Source organism: Dromiciops gliroides, chromosome 1 (genome assembly GCF_019393635.1).
Source record: "Dromiciops gliroides isolate mDroGli1 chromosome 1, mDroGli1.pri, whole genome shotgun sequence".
NCBI lineage: Eukaryota > Metazoa > Chordata > Mammalia > Microbiotheria > Microbiotheriidae > Dromiciops > Dromiciops gliroides.
Genome location: NC_057861.1, coordinates 129596907 through 129614915, shown reverse-complemented (window position 1 = coordinate 129614915; position 18009 = coordinate 129596907). Strand labels below are relative to the sequence as shown.

At 36.6% G+C, this 18009-nt stretch overlaps 1 protein-coding gene across 1 annotated transcript in view; it reads right to left on the bottom strand.

Annotated features, from left to right (window-relative positions):
• The window catches only part of NUDCD1 (NudC domain containing 1), a 120696-nt gene that overhangs the window by 29937 nt on the left and 72750 nt on the right, over nucleotides 1–18009 (bottom strand). The window contains exon 8 of the mRNA XM_043979635.1: nucleotides 1578–1703. Within this exon, the coding sequence (XP_043835570.1) occupies nucleotides 1578–1703 (126 nt within the window). The remainder of the gene's footprint in view (nucleotides 1–1577; nucleotides 1704–18009) is intronic.

Genomic DNA, 18009 nt, shown 5'->3' with positions numbered 1-18009 from the left:
CTTCAGGCCTTCATCACCTCTCTCCTAGTCACAGCTTCCTAACTGGTTTCCTTGCCACCAGTCTTTTCCCTCTTTAATCCATCATCCACACAGTTGCTAAAGTGATATTTCTAAAGCACAGGTCTGACCATGGAACTTTAAGAAACTAATGCCTCAAGTATAAAATATCAACTCTTCTGTTTGGCAGATAGAACCTTTCACAATCTAGCTGTAGCCTACCTTTCTAAGTATACCTGACTCTTCCTCAGAAACACTTTTTCAAAGGAGCCTCCTTGCTTTTCTCATACATGACATAATATGGCCTATCTCTGTGCCTTTGCAAAACCTATTTCTCATACCCAGTATGCTTTCTCTTCCCACCTTCATGTTTTAAGCTAAAGTGCCTATCTGATACATGAGGCCTTTTCTCATCTTTCCAACTGTTAGTGTTGCCCACTCAAAAAGAAAAAGTTTGTTTTCTACATCTATCTTTTTAATTTGTTAATCTGTGTATGCATCTATTTGTCACAAGGGAATGGAAGCTCCCTGAAGACAAGGAATATTTTATTTTTGTCTGTGTATCTCCAACACCAACAATGCCTGGAACATAGCAAGTGCTTTTGATACATCTTTATTGATTAGTTGGTAGCCAGATGGCTGACTGGCAGTCATGCAACACACTGAAGTGTCAGGCATTGTTAAAATAAGGCAAGTTAAAAGGTACTCAGCAAATCAAGCTATTTTTGTTTTACTGAATATCGCTTGGTCATTACACAAGACATAAGTTTAATCAATATAGGATAGAATTTGAAAACCCCAAAACTAACAATTTGTTTGCTAATAAAACTGCAAGTTTTTAGGTGAATAAGGCCTCGATATAAATAAAGTACAAAGAAAACTGGCAGTTGCTGCATATTTGATGAAGTTTAACAAAAACATTTATTTTAAAATTCAGAGCATCTAGCTAATGTAATTTAACATAAATTTCATGTTTTAGATTTTTAAAATTTTATCTTTCATATTTTGAAATTTGATTTCCAATTGTTCTTTACAATTCTAAATGTCCTTGATTTTCTGGGTGCCTTTTACCTTGCCCCAGTCAATCAATACCTTAAGTGTGTTCCGTGACTGAATCATATATATTTACTTTTAGGGGAAAAAATAACATATTTCTCTCAAACAGGGAGGTAATTTTTATATGGTAATTTTTTCACTACATACTTATATGCTTTTTTCCCCTTTTAAAAAAATGTGATTTTAGTAATGTGCCAGGGCATAAATTAGATATTACCATAAGGCTAGAGTCTACATAAATGCACATGTGGATTAATAAAAGCTTAAATATCAATGAAGTAAAATATTAAACTTTTCCTATGCCTTCATTTTAAGATACTTAATAATTAATCATTGGTCATTTCTTGCAAATCTCCTCCTTTTTTGCTACTTGGGTCACTGTTCTGAAGAGACATGATAATCTAGTAATCAGCAAAGTGCTGAATCCTTAGCTCCCAAGTACCAATTAATCACCTGGTTACATAGCTTTTTCATGCTTGACCAGTTTTATTTTCTGGAAACACAAATAAATATAAATCACTTACCACATGAGTGGTCTTCAAAGTATTGCCATCAAATCTGCATAAACTGGAGCTCTCTTCAAAGAAAATATCACACTCTTCTAATTCTTGAGCGTTACATGGTGGTTTTTCCTTATCTGGATCTGGATTCTTAAACCAGAAAATAATCAAAACCAACATTAGACACCTAAACAATACTGTCATATTAGAAAACATATAGTTCAACAATATTCATTGATTAAAAATTAATTTCAATATACATCTACAATAAAAAAAGGATTCTTTTTATGTGGTTATGATTTGACTGTTATAAAGACTGCAATTTTATTATTTAATTATACATAAAATACACATAAATGCACCAGAAATGAAAACCTTAATAAAAAGTGAAAAGTTGTCTAAACAGATGCTCCAAAATCAGGAGGTTATTTGTTACAGTGTTGACTGTGGTTGGCCACATACTATTTAATACGTTTATCAAGGAGTTGGCTAATGGTCATGTTGGCATACTTGTCAAATTGGCAAATGCCAAAGGTTAGGAGGATGAGTCAAAACACTGCACAATAGACAGGGTTCATAATCTTGACAGGTTAGAATTGTGGGTGGAATCAAATAAGATGAAATCTGTTGTTCAGTCATTTCATTCGTCTCATTCACCTGCAGCTCTTTGTGACCCCCATTTGGGGCTTTCTTGGCAAAGATACTGGAATGGTTTACCATTTCCTTCTCCAGCTCATTTAACAGATGAGGAAACAGAGGCAAAGAGGGTTAAATAATTTGTTCAGGGTTACACAGCTGGTATTTGCAGCCAAATTTTAACTCAGATCTTCCTGACTCCAGGTCTGATGATCTTTCCACTGTGCTGCCTAGCTGCTCAAGATGACCAAAGATGAAATTGGATAAGGATAATGTCAAGTCTTAAAACTCAAAATTAACAACACTGAATCCTAAAACAATAACTTCATGAATAGAAGACAGAGAAGGCTTGGCTGGACAGCAGGTTATCAGAAAAACACCTCAATATTTTTGTGGAATGTGACTCAGTAAGAGTCAATAGTATAATGCAGTAGTCAAGAAAGCTAATCTTAAGGTACATTAAAAAAAACATAATCAATAAACATTTATTAAGCACCTGTTATATGTAAGCTTCTACGAATAAAGATATGATAGTTGTTTTGAATTCTGCTTAGGTCAGGCAATAAGTGGAGTACTTTTGTCAAGTTCTTGGCAATGAATTTTTAGAAAGGATGCTAATAAAACTGGCAACCAGAATGGTGAAGGCCCTTGAGGTCATACCACACAAAATCAATTCAAGGAAATTAGGATATTTAGCCTGAAGAAGAGATTTTAATGGAACAGTACAACTATAATCAAATATTTGAAGTGCTGAGGTCAAAAAAGGATTACAATAGTTCTCTTTGTCTAAAGGCGCAGAACTAATGAAAGGAAGTTACAAAGAAGTAAAGTTAGAATTAATGAAAAGAAAACATTTCCTAACAACTGGAGTTATATAAAAGTGAAATAGCTTAGCTATTTAGGTGTCTACCCTTCTCATCCACTCACAGCTGGGAAGCCTTCAAGGAAAGGTAACACTTTAGGATGTCACAGAAGGAATTCTTTATCAGTTATTAGGCACAAGTTTTACTTAAAAGGCCCATGCGGTCTTCTCCAACTTCCAACTCAGTAATTCTGAGGCTTTTTTTGGCTTCTGTTTAGCTTTGTTTTTTATACAATAGTCCTGACAACTGCTTTAAAACAAGGGAGCTGAAAGTATTCATAGCAGCATTTTTTGTTATAGTAAAGAACTAGAAACAAAATAGATGCTCCTTGCTTAGGAAATGACTAAACAAATTGTGGTACATGAACTTAATAGAATATTACTGAGCTGTAACATGATAAGGGAGCCTGGACAAGTCACTTAACCCTCTTTACTTCAGTGTCTCATACGATGAAGTCTCTTGTCACTTCATGCTCAGACTACTGCTATATCCTGTTGACTGGTCTCCCTGCCTCAGGTCTCATTCTATTCTAGTTCATCCTCTATTCAGCTGTCAAATTAATCCTCCTAAAGCACAGATCTGATCATGCCACCCCCTCTTATTCAAACTGCAGTGGCTTCTAGGATCAAATATAAAATTACTTCTAAAAATCAAATATAAAATCCTTTAGTACTCTAGGCCAATGTCTACCTTTTTGGTCTTCTTTCTTCCTATTCTCTCAAACTTCACTGACCTCCTGATTCCTCACACAGGACACCCATCTCCAGACTCCAGCTATTTTCACTGGCTAATCCATTCCTAGAATTCTTTCTCCTCATCTCTGCTTCCTGGCTTCCTTTCAAGTGCCAGCTAAAATCCCATCTTTTACAAGATGCCTTTCCTGATTCCTCCTTAATACAAATGCCTCTATGTGTATCTTTCCGTTTTCAATGTTTCTTGTAAACAACATGTTGTTGGATTTTGGTTTCTAATCCATTCTAACATCCTTCTGTTTTAGGGGTAACTTCATTCCACTGACATTTATTTTCTCTCCATCCTATTCTTTTATACATATCTTTCTCTTTTATAATCCTGTCGTCTCTTTAAGAGTTGATTTTGCTTCTAACCACCACTTCCCATAATTTACTCTTACTTTTGTTCTTTCTCCCCACTTCCACATCCTTTTTTTTTTTTTTTTAGTGAGGCAATTGGGGTTAAGTGATGTGTAATTTAAGATTCTAAATGTGGATTCTAATGTGTTCCCCCAGTTTGGGGGAAACTGACTAAAAATCACTGATAAAACGAGTTTAGGTTTTTAAGGGTTTATTGGAAAATAGAAAGAAAAAGATTGAGAACAGAATTCTAACAGCCTGGCATTCCTATCTTTCCTCAAATCTCCTGTGAAGTCCTCTGCCGCCACCACCATCAAGTCCGGAAGCCAAAAGGCCAGCGCTCTCTGCGCAGGCTCCCTTTCCTCCTTCCTGTCTCCTCCCAGACCATAGGAGGCTCCTCCAGTTGATTGGCTGGTAGACTTGATAGACAGCACCCATGAGCAAGCGTCATTTCCTGACGCCAAGGAAAAGCCACAATGCCTCTGAGGCATTTTCCTCATGGTGGAGCTCTCCACAGCAAGTCTCCAGTAGGTGGCGTCATTCCAATCATTACAGTGACTTGCCCAGGGTCACACAGCTAGTAAGTGTTAAGTGTCTGAGGCCGGATTTGAACTCAGGTATTCCTGACTCCAGGGCCGGTGCTCTATCCACTGCGCCACCTAGCTGCCCCTTTCCACATCCTTTTAATGACTTTCCATCCTACATCCCTGATGGGTAAAATAATTTTCTGTACCCAACTGTGTATGTGTATTTGTAAGGTCTAAAATTCTAGCTGTGACGTCTAAAATCTAATGAGTGGTCACCTTAAATTAGAAAACATATAGCACCAATCTTTGGGCATTAAGTATTTATTAAAGTATATTAGGGGTTAGTAAAGAGAAACACTTGGATAAAATATGAGATTTGTCTACTCTCCCTATTCTGCCTGATCCTGGCCGCCCCTGCTGCCAAGCTGCCATCCGGAACCAAAAGACCTCCCTCCTCCGCAGCTTCTCCCAGAAGCCTCCTGTAAAACAGGAAACAGGGCAGTCCTCACACATGGCTCCAAGCTAATTGACTGGTAACACTGATTGACCCACAGGCGGCAGACACAGCTTCCTGACACCAATCTGACCTTTGAAACCCCAGAAAAGGTCACTTCTGGACGCTAACTCACATGCTTTCTTTTCATGGTGGAGCTTCCTTGCAGTTTCTCAACAGGTTGGTAGCGCTCTAAATTAGGACCTGTCCAGTGCCCAATAGCTTATTATTCTACCCAACTTGATTCTGTAGCTACTGAGACACCACCTTGCCTTAGGGCATTGGCAGCTACAGCCCTTTTGGTAGAAAAAGCCTCTGATCTGGTTTTAGGTAACCCTCTAATTGTGCAGTGCCCTCATGAAGCTGAGGCTCTCTTACTACGTCATAGAACACAGACTTTTTCAGATCAAAGGCTCACTAGATATGAATCAACCCTGCTAGGAAATGAGAGAATCACTTTAAAGCATTGTACAGTCAGTCCTTAACCCAGCAACACTGTTCCCTGACCTGCCACTCTCAGGGGAGCCTTTGCATGAGTGCACCTCCCTGGATGACATAGCTGAGAAACCTCGTGATGATATTTTTGACACACCCTTAGAGAACCCTGGTTTTATTTTCTATACTGACAGTTCCTCGTTTATGTGTGAGGGTACTCATTATACTGGGGCTGCTGTAGTTTCTGATTATGATACTATCTGGGCAGTTTCTCTGCCTTCACATCTTAGTGCACATGCTGCTGAACTTGTAGTTCTCACACAAGCCTGTTCTCTAGCCAAAGGAAAAAGTGCTACAATTTATACTGATTCTAGATATGCGTTTAGTGTGTGCCATGCTGTAAGCATGCTTTGGATGCAAAGGGGATTTTTTAATATCTGCTGGCAAAGCTATTGTTAATGGAGAATTTATTCAAGATCTCCTATCTGCCTTAAAACTCCCATCTGCCTTAGCTATTGTTCATTGTCCTGCTTATACAGGGAAAAGTGACCCGGTTTCAAAAGGGAATGAACAAGCTGATACTGCTGCTAAGCTTGCTGCTTTGAAAGCCCCTGAACATGTATTTAATCTTTCTTCTGATGATGATGTTTCCATTTCTCTTACTTATGATAAGTCTGAAGTAGAGAAGTGGAAAAAGAAATTCAAGGATAAAGAAGTCAATGGGGTCTGGGTGACTCTGGAGGGGAAGCCACTTCTCCCCCGGAGCTTCTATCATCACGTATGCCTATCTATTCACAGAAAAGGCCATTATGGCACACAAGGAATTGTGGACTCAGTAAAAAGGGGTTTGAATTGCCTCTGTAGTTACTAATGTGGCCTCTAGGGTTTGTGCCTCTTGTTCTGTCTGTCTGACTTATAATCAACATGCCTTCTGGGCTAAAGCTTAGGGATGATGTCCTTTAGCATATACACCTTTTGAACACCTACAAATTGATTATATTACAATGCCTAAGGCAGGAAATTATAAGTTTTGTCTTGTTATAGTTGATCAACTCACTAGGTGAGTAGTAGCTTTTCCATGTTCCCAAGCCACAGCTGCCTTTGTGGCCCAAACCCTCCTTAAAGAAATTGTCCCTTGCTTTGGCCCACCAGCCTGCATTGATTCTGACAAAGACACACATTTTACTGATTCTGTTTTATCCCAAATTTACTCTTTCTTGGGAGTTACTCCAAAATTCCATACACCCTACCACCCACAAAGTTCAGGCCAGGTGGAACGTATGAATAAAGAACTTAAGAGTATGACTGGCAAATTGGAAGTCAGGCCACTTCAAATGAGTTTTAGTGCACAACTAAAAGTTTATACAGTAGTGGGGGGGCAGTTGGAAGGAGTGAACAACACTTAAACCTCATTCTCATCTGAATTGGTTCAAGGAGGGAAAAATATGTAAAGTCTAAAATTCTAGCTGTGATGTCTTGATGTCTAAAATCTAATGAGTGGTTGCCTTAAATTAGAAGCTTTAGCAAGAGTTAGCCTTTTAAGTATTTATTAAAGTGCATTAGAAGTTAGTGGGAAAAGAGAGAGAGAGAGAGAGAGAGAGAGAGAGAGAGAGAGAGAGAGAGAGAGAGAGAGAGGTGTAAAACAGCCTTCGTCTAGCTATCTATCTCTAAGAGCCAGCATCTGTCCTCCCACCAACCCCAAGTCCGGAACCAAAAGAGACCGGTTCCTTTGCAGCTTTTCCCAGAAACCTCCTTTGAAACAGGAAACAGGGCCGTCCACACACACAGCTGCAAGTTAATTGACTGGTAACACTGGTTGACAGGACCCATGGGTGGTAGACATCATTTCTGGATGCTAAGTCACATGCGTGGTTTTTTTTTCATGGCAGAGCTTCCTTGCAGTATCTTTCTCAACAGGTTGGTAGTGCTCTAATTCTCACAGTCCCCCCTGTGCTTCATGCGAAGAAACATGGTTTCCTCGCATGAAGCAATAATGTTACAGATGCCTATGACTAACAAAGTAAAGGGAATAAAAAGAGAGAAAAAAAGAAATTGAGTGACCCATTGACAAAGGCTAAAGGGGGCACTCCCATTTAGTAAGTGGACATTATAAACAGTGTATACAATGTGGAAAAGGAAAACAGGAAAATGTCCATTTAAGTCTTTGGAAACTTAGTCAATTTTCCATTTTTTCAATCCCGTCATTGGGAACTTGTGGAATTAGCACTTTCTGGAGTAGATTCATTAACACTTTTAGGAATACTTTCCTCCTTTTTTGTGAATAAAAACTTGTATACATTATACCTTTCATTTTTTCTCTACTGTGAATAATAGCCATGAATTTTACTGTTGCTAACACAAAAGTGAAAATGTGAAAATGAAGTTACTAATAAAAGCACACAAATTCTTGAATCATTGGACTACCTGAAAGCAATGAACAATAAAAGAGCTTAAACATCTTATCTGAAATCATAAAGGAAAACTGCTCAGATATCTTAGAGTCTTTCCATTTCTACTTTATGCTCTCATTCTATCAGTCACCTCCTGAAAGAAATCCAAAGTGAAAACTCTTAGCAATATTATAGTCAAAATCCAGAGCTCCCAGGTTAAAGCAGAAATATCCTCAACATTCCTGCCTTTAAATTCCTGAATCTTGGGTAAGACTCCACCCAACTGAAGAAGCTTAGTTCTGATTAAAGAGTAAAAAGAATCTAATTTAGGTAAATTTCTCCCGTTGTTCAATCTATCAGGAACACCCACTCTTCCAGAGTGTTTAAACACTGAATGTGGGTCTTTTGGCTTCCAGGAGGGTCAACTGACCTCATCCAGTTAGTAATTTGCTAGCAGTAATACATTGATTATAAATTACCCTCAATCTCTTATCTCCTGAAAATTTTCATTCGTCACACTCTCAATTCCTTTTCCATCCCTGGGGATGCTCCCAGTACCCCCACTACTACCACACTTTGTATTTTTCATCTTTAGTCCTTGGAATTATCTTGGATCATCATAATGATCAGAGAACCTAAGTCTTTCACAGTTGATCACTATTATAATATTGCTGTTTCTATACAACTATCTTGTAGTTCTACTCACTTCACCTTGCATCAATTCATGTAATGCTGCCCAGGTTTTTCTGAAATCATCCCCCTCATCATTTCTTATAGCACTATCATATACTTCCATCATTCTCCAATTGATGGGCATTCCCTCAATTTCCAATTCTTTGCCACCACAAAAAGAGCTTATTATAATACATATATATTTTGCACGAATAGGTCCTTTTCCTTTTTTAAAAAAAATCTCTTTGAAAGAACAGATCTAGTAATGGTATTGCTGGGTCAAAGGGTATACATGGTTTTATAGCCATTTGGGCATCATAGAATGAAAGTATTTAAACAAGAAGCCTTACTCCTTTTTAAAGAAAAAAAAATAAGTTTAAATTGGAATTAATTCTTCTGGGAAGAAAGTGGACAAACAGGAATATAAAGACAACAGGGTATGATGTCTAAGAGAATACTCTTAGAATGATAAATAACCTGGAGAGTGGGAATGGAGGGAGAAAAAAATCTAAAATGATAAATACCACAAAAAATGAATGTTGAAAACTATCTTTACCTATGATTGGACAAAATAAAATACTATTTACAATTTTTCTAAAAAGAATGATAAATAACCTCTAAATTTAAATATAAAATAAATTAATTTTCATAATAATGTGGGTATTTTCTACAAAGTTGGTACAGTCACAAATACTGAAATCACCAAATCTCATTTCATTTTTATTACAAAGTGATTTAAATTTTAATTTTAAAAGTAAAGGGGAAAAATGTGGAAAGAAAACTGCAAGGTCACTGATGATTTTTTAAAAAATTACTGACTTTAAAAAGGGCTTTAAAACTACAGATTCAGTTGTTCACAGTTGAAAATGCACATGTAAATAAATGTTTTATTAAACTTTAATGGATTAGAATTCTACTTAGGAGTATCTGGTCTGATTCATTATTTAACTGAATACATGGGATAGGAAAGTAATTCCTAATAGGTTTTGTTGCAGTCTAAACCTTCACTAGCTGAAAAATACTACAGCTTGCAGAAGTACCTATAATAATGGGTAATAAAAGTACTTAATCCTCCAGATTCAGTTATCTTCTAAGACAAAGTCTAGAAAACCTGAACATCAATAGACACAACCCAACAGATATTTCTAAAGAAAATCATGCACTGACCTTGCCAGAACATTATGAAGATTACTCACTACTCCAAATTACCAGCTGTTAAAGAAGTGAGTTCTATGTAATTTGTACAAATACAGCTTGAAAAGCCATTTAACTCCTGTGCTCATATATGGTCATACAATCAGAAAAATATCCTCTGTATACAAACTTTATAGTACCAATAGTATTAGTTTCCTAGGAAGATTTCCATTATCAATGAAAATTATACTTGCTTAAGCTCCTTGAAGGTAAGGGCTTCAAAGTAAATACTTTGTGTCTTTGTATCCCTAGTACCTAGCACTAGGGCAGCAAGGAAGCCCATTTGATAGGGTGCCAAGCTTGGAGTCAGGAAGACTCATATTCCTGAGTTCAAATCTGGCCTCTGATACTTATTAGCTCTGTAACCCTGGGCAAGATACTTAACTCTATTTGCCTCAGTTTCCTCATGTGGAAAATGAGCTGGAGAAGAAAATGGCAAATCACTCCAGTATCTCTGTCAAGAAAACACCAAATGGGGTCATGAAGAGACAGACAAGATTGAACAGACTAGCACCAGGCTTAGCACACAGTAAATGCTTAATTCATTTCTTATTAATCTACATGTGTTCAAGCCAAGAATCTAAGTTCCCGAATCTGTGAAAAAAGTGAAAAATGTGATCAAAGACAGTTAAAATTAAGTATTACGGTTGGTTTCATTTTATTCACGATTAAGGAAATGAAAGCAGTACAACCCGATTATTATGCTGACTATATCTCAATGATCAGTGAATAACAAATAAAAAAGGAAAAAAAGAGAATGCAAACAAATATTAAATTAAATATAAATAATAAATTGACGCTGAACAAGTACAATTGCTTATTTAAGTTTTTTTCCATATTCTGAATATTTTATTTTTTCCAATTATACATGTAAAAACAATTTTTTAACATTTAAAAAGCCATTTTTTTCCAAATTCTCTCCCTAAGATAGCAAACAATTTGATATAGATTAAATGTGTGCTACCTTAAAAACAGACTTCCATATTAGTCATGTTGTAAAAGAAAACAGACTAACACACACACACACACACACAGACACACACACACACAAAAAGTGAAAAACAGTATTCTTCAATCTGCATTCAGACACTATCAATTCTTTTTCTGGGGCTGCATAGCATTTTTTAACATGAGTCCTATGAAATTGTTTTTGATCACTGTACTGTTGAGAATAGCTGTCATTGTCATTCATAGTTGACCATTATACAATATTGCTATAACTGTACATTATTCTCCTGGTTTTGCTCACTTCACTTTGCATCAGTTCATGTAAGTTGTTGTAAGTTTGACATTCTGCTCATCATTTCTTGTATCATAATAGTATTCCATTACACTCATATATCACAGCTTCTTTAGCCATTCCCCAACTCATAAGGCATCTCCTCAATTTCCACCACAAAAAATGCTGCTATAAATATTTTTGTACAAATTCTAAATCCCTTTGGGATACAGACCTAATAGTGGTGGGTCCAAGGGTATGCAGAGTTTTAAAGCCTTTTGGGCATGGTTCCAAATTGCTCTCCAGAGCAGTTGGATCAGTTCACAATTCCACCAATAGTACATTAGTGTCTCAATTTTCCACATCCTCTCCTATAGTTATCATTTTCCTGTTCTGTCACATTAGCCAATCTGATAAGTGTGAGGTGATACCTCAGAGTTATTTTAATGTGCCTTTCTCTGGAGGTAGAGAGTATGTTTCATCATTAATCCTTTAGCATTTTTTTGGATCATTGTATTGAGGAGACTAGCTAAGTCATTCACAATTCTTCACTGAACAATATTGTTACTGTGTACAAAGTTCTCCTGGTTCTGTTCATTTCACTATGCATCAATTCAGGTATATCCTTCCAAGGTTTTCTGAAATCATCCTGCTTGCCATTTCTTATAGCCCAATAATATTCCATTATAATCATATCCCACAGCTTATTTAGCTATTCCCCAATAGACAGAAATTCCTTTGACTTCCAATTCTTAGTTACCACAAGAAGAGTTGCTATAAATATTTTTGTACAAATAGGTCCTTTTCTCTTTTTTTCAATGTCTCTGGGATAGTATATTATCTTTCTGATGTGAGAATTATTGCGCTACCAACCTGTTGAGAAAGATACTACAGGGAAGCTCTGTCATGAAAAGAAAACATGTGACTTAGCGTCCAGGAGTGACCTTTCTGGGGTTTTGAAGGTCAGATCGGTGTCAGGAAGTCCTGTCTGCCACCTGTTAGTCGTGTCAATCAGTGCTACCAACTAATTAGCTTGGAGCTGTGTGTGAGGACTGCCCTGTTTCCTGTTTCACAGGAGGCTTCTGGAAGAAGCTGCGGAGGAGCAAGGCTTTTCAGTTCCGGACTGGGGCTTGGTGGGAGGACGGATGCTAGCTCTTAGAGACAGTTAGAGGAAGGCTGTTTTACCTCTCTCTCTTCACTAACTTCTAATGTACTTTAATAAATACTTAAATGGCTAAACTTTTGATAAAGCTTCTACTTTAAGGTGACCACTTATTAGATCTTAGACAGCACAGAGAGAATTTTAGACCTTAGACTGATATATTATTGTAACCTCCCTGCTAGTATTTTATTTATAATTTTTACATCAATACTTATTAGTGAAACTGGTCTATAGTTTTCTTTTTCTGTTTTTGCTATTCCTGGTTTAGGTATCAAAACCATATTTTTTTTTGTTAATTTTTTTTCTTTTTTTTTTCATATTTTTTTGTAAAAGGAATTTGGTAGGACTCTTTCTTTGCCTATTTTTCCAAATAGTTTATATAGTTTGTAATTAGAATTAATTATTCTTTAAATGTTTCATAGAATTCGCTTGTGAATCCATCTGGTCATGGCTATTTTTTCTTAGGGATTCACTGATGCCTTATTCAATTTCTTTTTCTAAGATCAGATTATTTAAGCATTCTGTTTCCTCTTCAGTAAATCTGGGCAATTTATATTTATTCATTTCACTTAGATTGTTATATTTATTGGAATGTAACTGGGTAAAACAGCTCCTAACAATTGCTTTAGTTTCATCTTCATTGGTGGTGAATTTCATTTCTGATGCTAGTAATTTGATTTTCTTTCCTTTTTTAAATCAAATTAAAAAATGGTTGTCTACTGCTTTTCCCCATCAAGCCGGCTCCTTGTTTTATTTATTTGTTCAATGTTTTCTTACTTTCTATCTTATTAATCTCTCCTTTGACTTTCAGGATTTCCAACTTAGTGTTTAACATGGGATTTTCAATTTGTTGTTCTCGGTTTTTAAAGTTGCATGATAATGTTTAGCACTAATGTTACACTCCATTGTCTATGGTACCTTTTAGCAAAATGTAGTTTCCCTACCTCTCTCTTTAAATTAGATCTATTTTTGCTTTTGTTTTGCCTGAGATCATGATTGCTACCTGCTTTATTTTTTTTTACTTCAGCTAAATAGATTCTCCTACAGAACAAGCCAATGATGAAGTCCCCTGAGCTGACATAACAGTGATCCTTTACAACTCTCAATTCTAGGCTCCAGCCAGTCTGCACCACAGTGATAATCTGTACAGCTCAGACCTTTCAGATAAGCAAGGACATGCTGCCTCCATGGTCAAGCAGTTCCCAAAGGGGCTGCCCCTTCTCCTGTCCCTTTTCCTCTCATCTAACCTCCCATTTGGAAAGGGATTGTCTCTTTCTCCTCTCATGTAACCTCCCATTTTCACTGTAACCCATAAACACCCAAGGCTTCACCTGCCCTGTTGGGCTCCTTTATACTTTGCATAAAGGGTACCTGACATGCCTGTCTTCTGCTTTCTCTCATGATAATATTGATTGCTATTCAAATCTTGTGGAGTCATGTCTATAGGTGGAGACTTTGTTTCTCATAAAATGAGACCATGTGCTAAGAATGTAAAATGTAATTTATTAAAATTTAATTACTTTTCAAATAGAATCAGTTTCTTTCTCTAAGTAATTTAAACATTTTATTGTAACGACTATAATTTTACATAGTAAAATGTTTAATACATGGTGGTTCTTTTAAAAGTCTATTTAAAATGATATCCATGAAATTTGTAAGAGGGGCAAAGTATTCAAGTGTCCACAAAAAGATATAAAAGAGTAAGGTTAATAAAGTGCTCTTCTCTCTTATAGTACATACTTCAATTATTTGGCAAATTCATTTTCAATTACTTCAAATGACGTTTCTAAAATATTCCCTTCAGCAGAAAATTAGATTCCTAATATCATTAATAGAAAATTTTCTTCCCCTGTGCCCCCCCCACCAGATCTTTATTTCCCCACTACACACATTATTTATTCCAAATCTGTTAGGTTTCCAACCTACTCTTTCCCTCTATCCTCAGCAATGGTAATACTGGGGGAAAGAAATGAAAACAAAATTTATCAATAATAATAACTATAATAACAATAATAATGCAAACAACAATAACAATATTAGTCATAAGAAATTATAGAAAGGTCATCCTTATGGAACACAGACATTAATCAAGGCAGGTTTTCCAGAAAATTAGTAGAAGCAGTATAATGTATTGCTTCAGGTTAACAAAAGTTGGTTGGTTGTTATCCTTCATTCTCAAAGAGGACCAAAATGACATTATTATGTTGGAGTCAACGTAGTGTGTCTGGCTGTTGGCTGATCAGACTAATACAAGCTTAGAGCACTCTACCACAGGTTGGGCACAAATAGTTCATATAAACATTTGAAGTGGAGATATATCTACATTTGTACAACTCACGTTTCTTTTGAGCTACTTCAATTCTGCTTCATTCATAGAGCACAGTGCTTTCTTTGATGTGGGCCCACTACATTGAGCAGTCCTTTGCCAGAGTCTGCCATATCCCACAATCAATTTCAAAGTTCTTCAGAGAGACTTTAAAAGTGTCCTTGTATGGCTTCTTCTGACCTAAATGTGCGTGCCTTCCTTGTGTGAGTTCTCCATAAAATAGTCTTTTATATATGTTTGGCATCTGAACAACATGACTAGACCACTAGAGTTGCATTCTCTACAGTAGTTTGAGTGCCTGAGAGTTTAGCTCAAGAAAGGACCTTAGAGTCTGATACCTTGTCTTTCCAGGTGATCTTCAGATTCTTCCTAAGCCAATTCAAATGGAAGCGATACTGTTTCCTCACCTGGCACTGGTTTACTGTCCAGGTTACATAGGCACGCAACAATGAGGTCAGCACAACAGCTCTGTAGACCTTCAGTTTGGCAGGCAGACTAATACCTCTTCTTTCCAACACTTTCCTTTGGAGCTTCCCAAATACCAAGTTAGTTCTGACAACGCATGTGCCAACTTCATCATCTATGTTGTATATCCTTGAACAGTATACTTCCAAGGTAAAGGAACTTAAAATGTATGGATAGTGTGGTGCTGGCTGGTGGAGAACCTATGCTTTCTTGGTGTTAATTGTTAAGCCAAAATTAGCACAAGCAGCAGAGAATCAATCTATTCTGTTGCATCTCAGCTTCAGAGGCTGCACTAAGAGCACAATAATGTGAACAAAAAAATCACGCACCAACTCTCTTTCCTTTAGTCTTGGCTTGTAGCCTTTCAAGTTAAATAATTTACCATCAGTGCAGTAGCTGGCCGTGATGCTGTGTTGTCCCCACTGTAGGCATCTGAAAAACACTCCCTAATATATCATGCTAAAAAGCATGAGAGCAAGCACAGAGCCTGGTAAAGTGTGAGAACACTGTCCATTACCCAGAATCCAGGCAAGCATGCCATCATGAAATTGACATACAATATTGATAAACTTGTCCAGGCAACCAAATTTTGAGAAAAGTAATATATACTGAATAACTAAAAAGCCATGATGATCAGTTGGCAAGAATTATACAGAAATCTGACATCCTTTAGACACATACAACCCCACTATATTCTTTACAACAACAAATAAACTATACTAGAACCACAGAATCATTGCAGATAAAAACCCCTGTCTACAACTGACCAGGCATTAACACTAACACATAAAAATTCAAGACAGCATATTAAAAAAAAAAATTTCCATACTGAAAACTCATTATCTCCTATCTGTATAAAATGGAAGACTACAAATAGAGGTCTTGGAAAAGAAACCAAAACCATGTACATGCCTGTCATCCCCATCTGCTATTTTGAGTTATCTCAAAAACTTTCAGTGATTCTACAGAAGATGAATTTACAACTTAATATTTTCATTCAGCTACAAAGAGCAATCATTTAGTCCACTTGCACAATAGTCTATCAAATATGAAAAAAAAGGATAATGGTAAGATAGCAATTTGTCTCTGGACTATTTCTAGCTGAATTTCAACAAATAAAAGATGACAATAACAGTAAGATTTCGCACCAATCAATTATCTAAAAAGACATAATCAAATGGCCAGAATAACAGACTAGATATTTGCTTTTCCTCCTAAACTTAACAGATGACAAATCCCTATATTACAAATACAAACCTCAAAAATTCAGTAAAAAGACTGTACTGGAACTGGAGCATCATCATCAAGGACAAAGCAATCACCCTGAATCACTCAGATATTATAATGCTTCACACAAATTTAAGAACAATGTTTTCAACAGATGTCTCCATATTGAAAATTTACAGCCTCCAACTTATGTGGAATGGAAAAATTTTAAAAGCAGACATAGAGTAAGTTAAAAGGTTTTTTGCAAGGAGGGATTATTGTTGTTGTTGTTATTATTATTATTATTATTTTGGTATCAGTATCCCTAGCTCCTAGCAAGCATAGTGAATGGCACAGATTTGGAGCTTAATAAGGACTTGTTGGTTGGTTGATTGATTGATTGATTGATTGATTGATTGATTGATTAGGGGAACAGGAAAAACCACTTATCCTAGTCGTCCTGTCTGCTATTAGAGTTGTCCTGAAAATCACTGCAGAAAGTCTTTAGATCTCATTACTTTCACCAAATGACATTTTCTCTACCTACTCTCATTTGCCAAACACTAAATAGTAAAAAAAAAAAAAAAAAAAAAAAAGGCAGAATAGCAACTTGTCTCAGGACCATTTCTATCAGAGCCCCATGGAGCATAAAGATGAGAAGAATAAAATAAAAGAAGTAATTTACATGCTGCTTTCAGGTTTGCAGTATTCTTTACATAAATTTTCAGTTCCTCCTCACTTTAACAATGAAATGTGAGCACTACAGATATTCTTATCTCCATCTTACAAATGAGGAAATTGAGGCTTATAGGGGCTAAGTGATTTGCTCACAGTCACACAACCAAGTGTCAGAGGTGGGATCCAAGCCCAGGTCTCTCTTGACTTCCAACTAAGCACTCCATATTCTGTTTAGACTCTTTATTGAACTATTTTATAAGAACTGCATCAATTACATTAAAATAAAAAATACAATGTTATCATTAATCTTCTAAACACTAAAGTTTTTATATAGTATTTCCCTTACACTAATCTTTTGCTATCTTGTCCTATCACCTATTATGTCAGTCCTCATTCATCTTCACTCTTCTATAGCTTTTTACATTGTTGGCTACCTCTTTTCTTGAATACTATTTACTCTTTGGATTTTCTTGTTATCATCATCTCCTACAGGTACAGCTTATTTCTTCCCAGTCTCCTCTGCTGGATCATCATATGCTTTCCACTATATGTGACCATACATTAGAGCACTGCCTTGGGCCCTCTTCTTTTCTTTCTACATTTTTTCTTTCTAGATGAGGGAAAAGGTCAGCCCTCTACATATACTCTTTTTTTTTTTAAGTGAGGCAATTGGGGTTAAGTGACTTGCCCAGGGTCACACAGCTAGTAAGTGTTAAGTGTCTGAGGTCAGATTTGAACTCAGGTACTCCTGACTCCAGGGCCGGTGCTCTATCCACTGCATCACCTAGCTGCCCCTCTCTACATATACTCTTGTTCTCATCCCTTCCTATATTCATCAAGGGAATGCCCCTAATATCATCCCAACTCTTCATTTCATTTCTTGGCAGCTTTTCTGCTTGGTTTCAACTCCAAGATGATGATGTTCCCAAGATGAGTAACCCTCCCCCCCACCACCACCCTCTTTCAGCTTCCTTTTGTCTGTGGTCTTTCTTTGTTATAATCATAAGCTTTTTTGTTTTTAATTTATTTTGCCAGGCAATGAGGGTTAAGTGACTTGCTCAGGGTCACACAGCTAGTAAGTGTCAAGAGTCTGAGATTG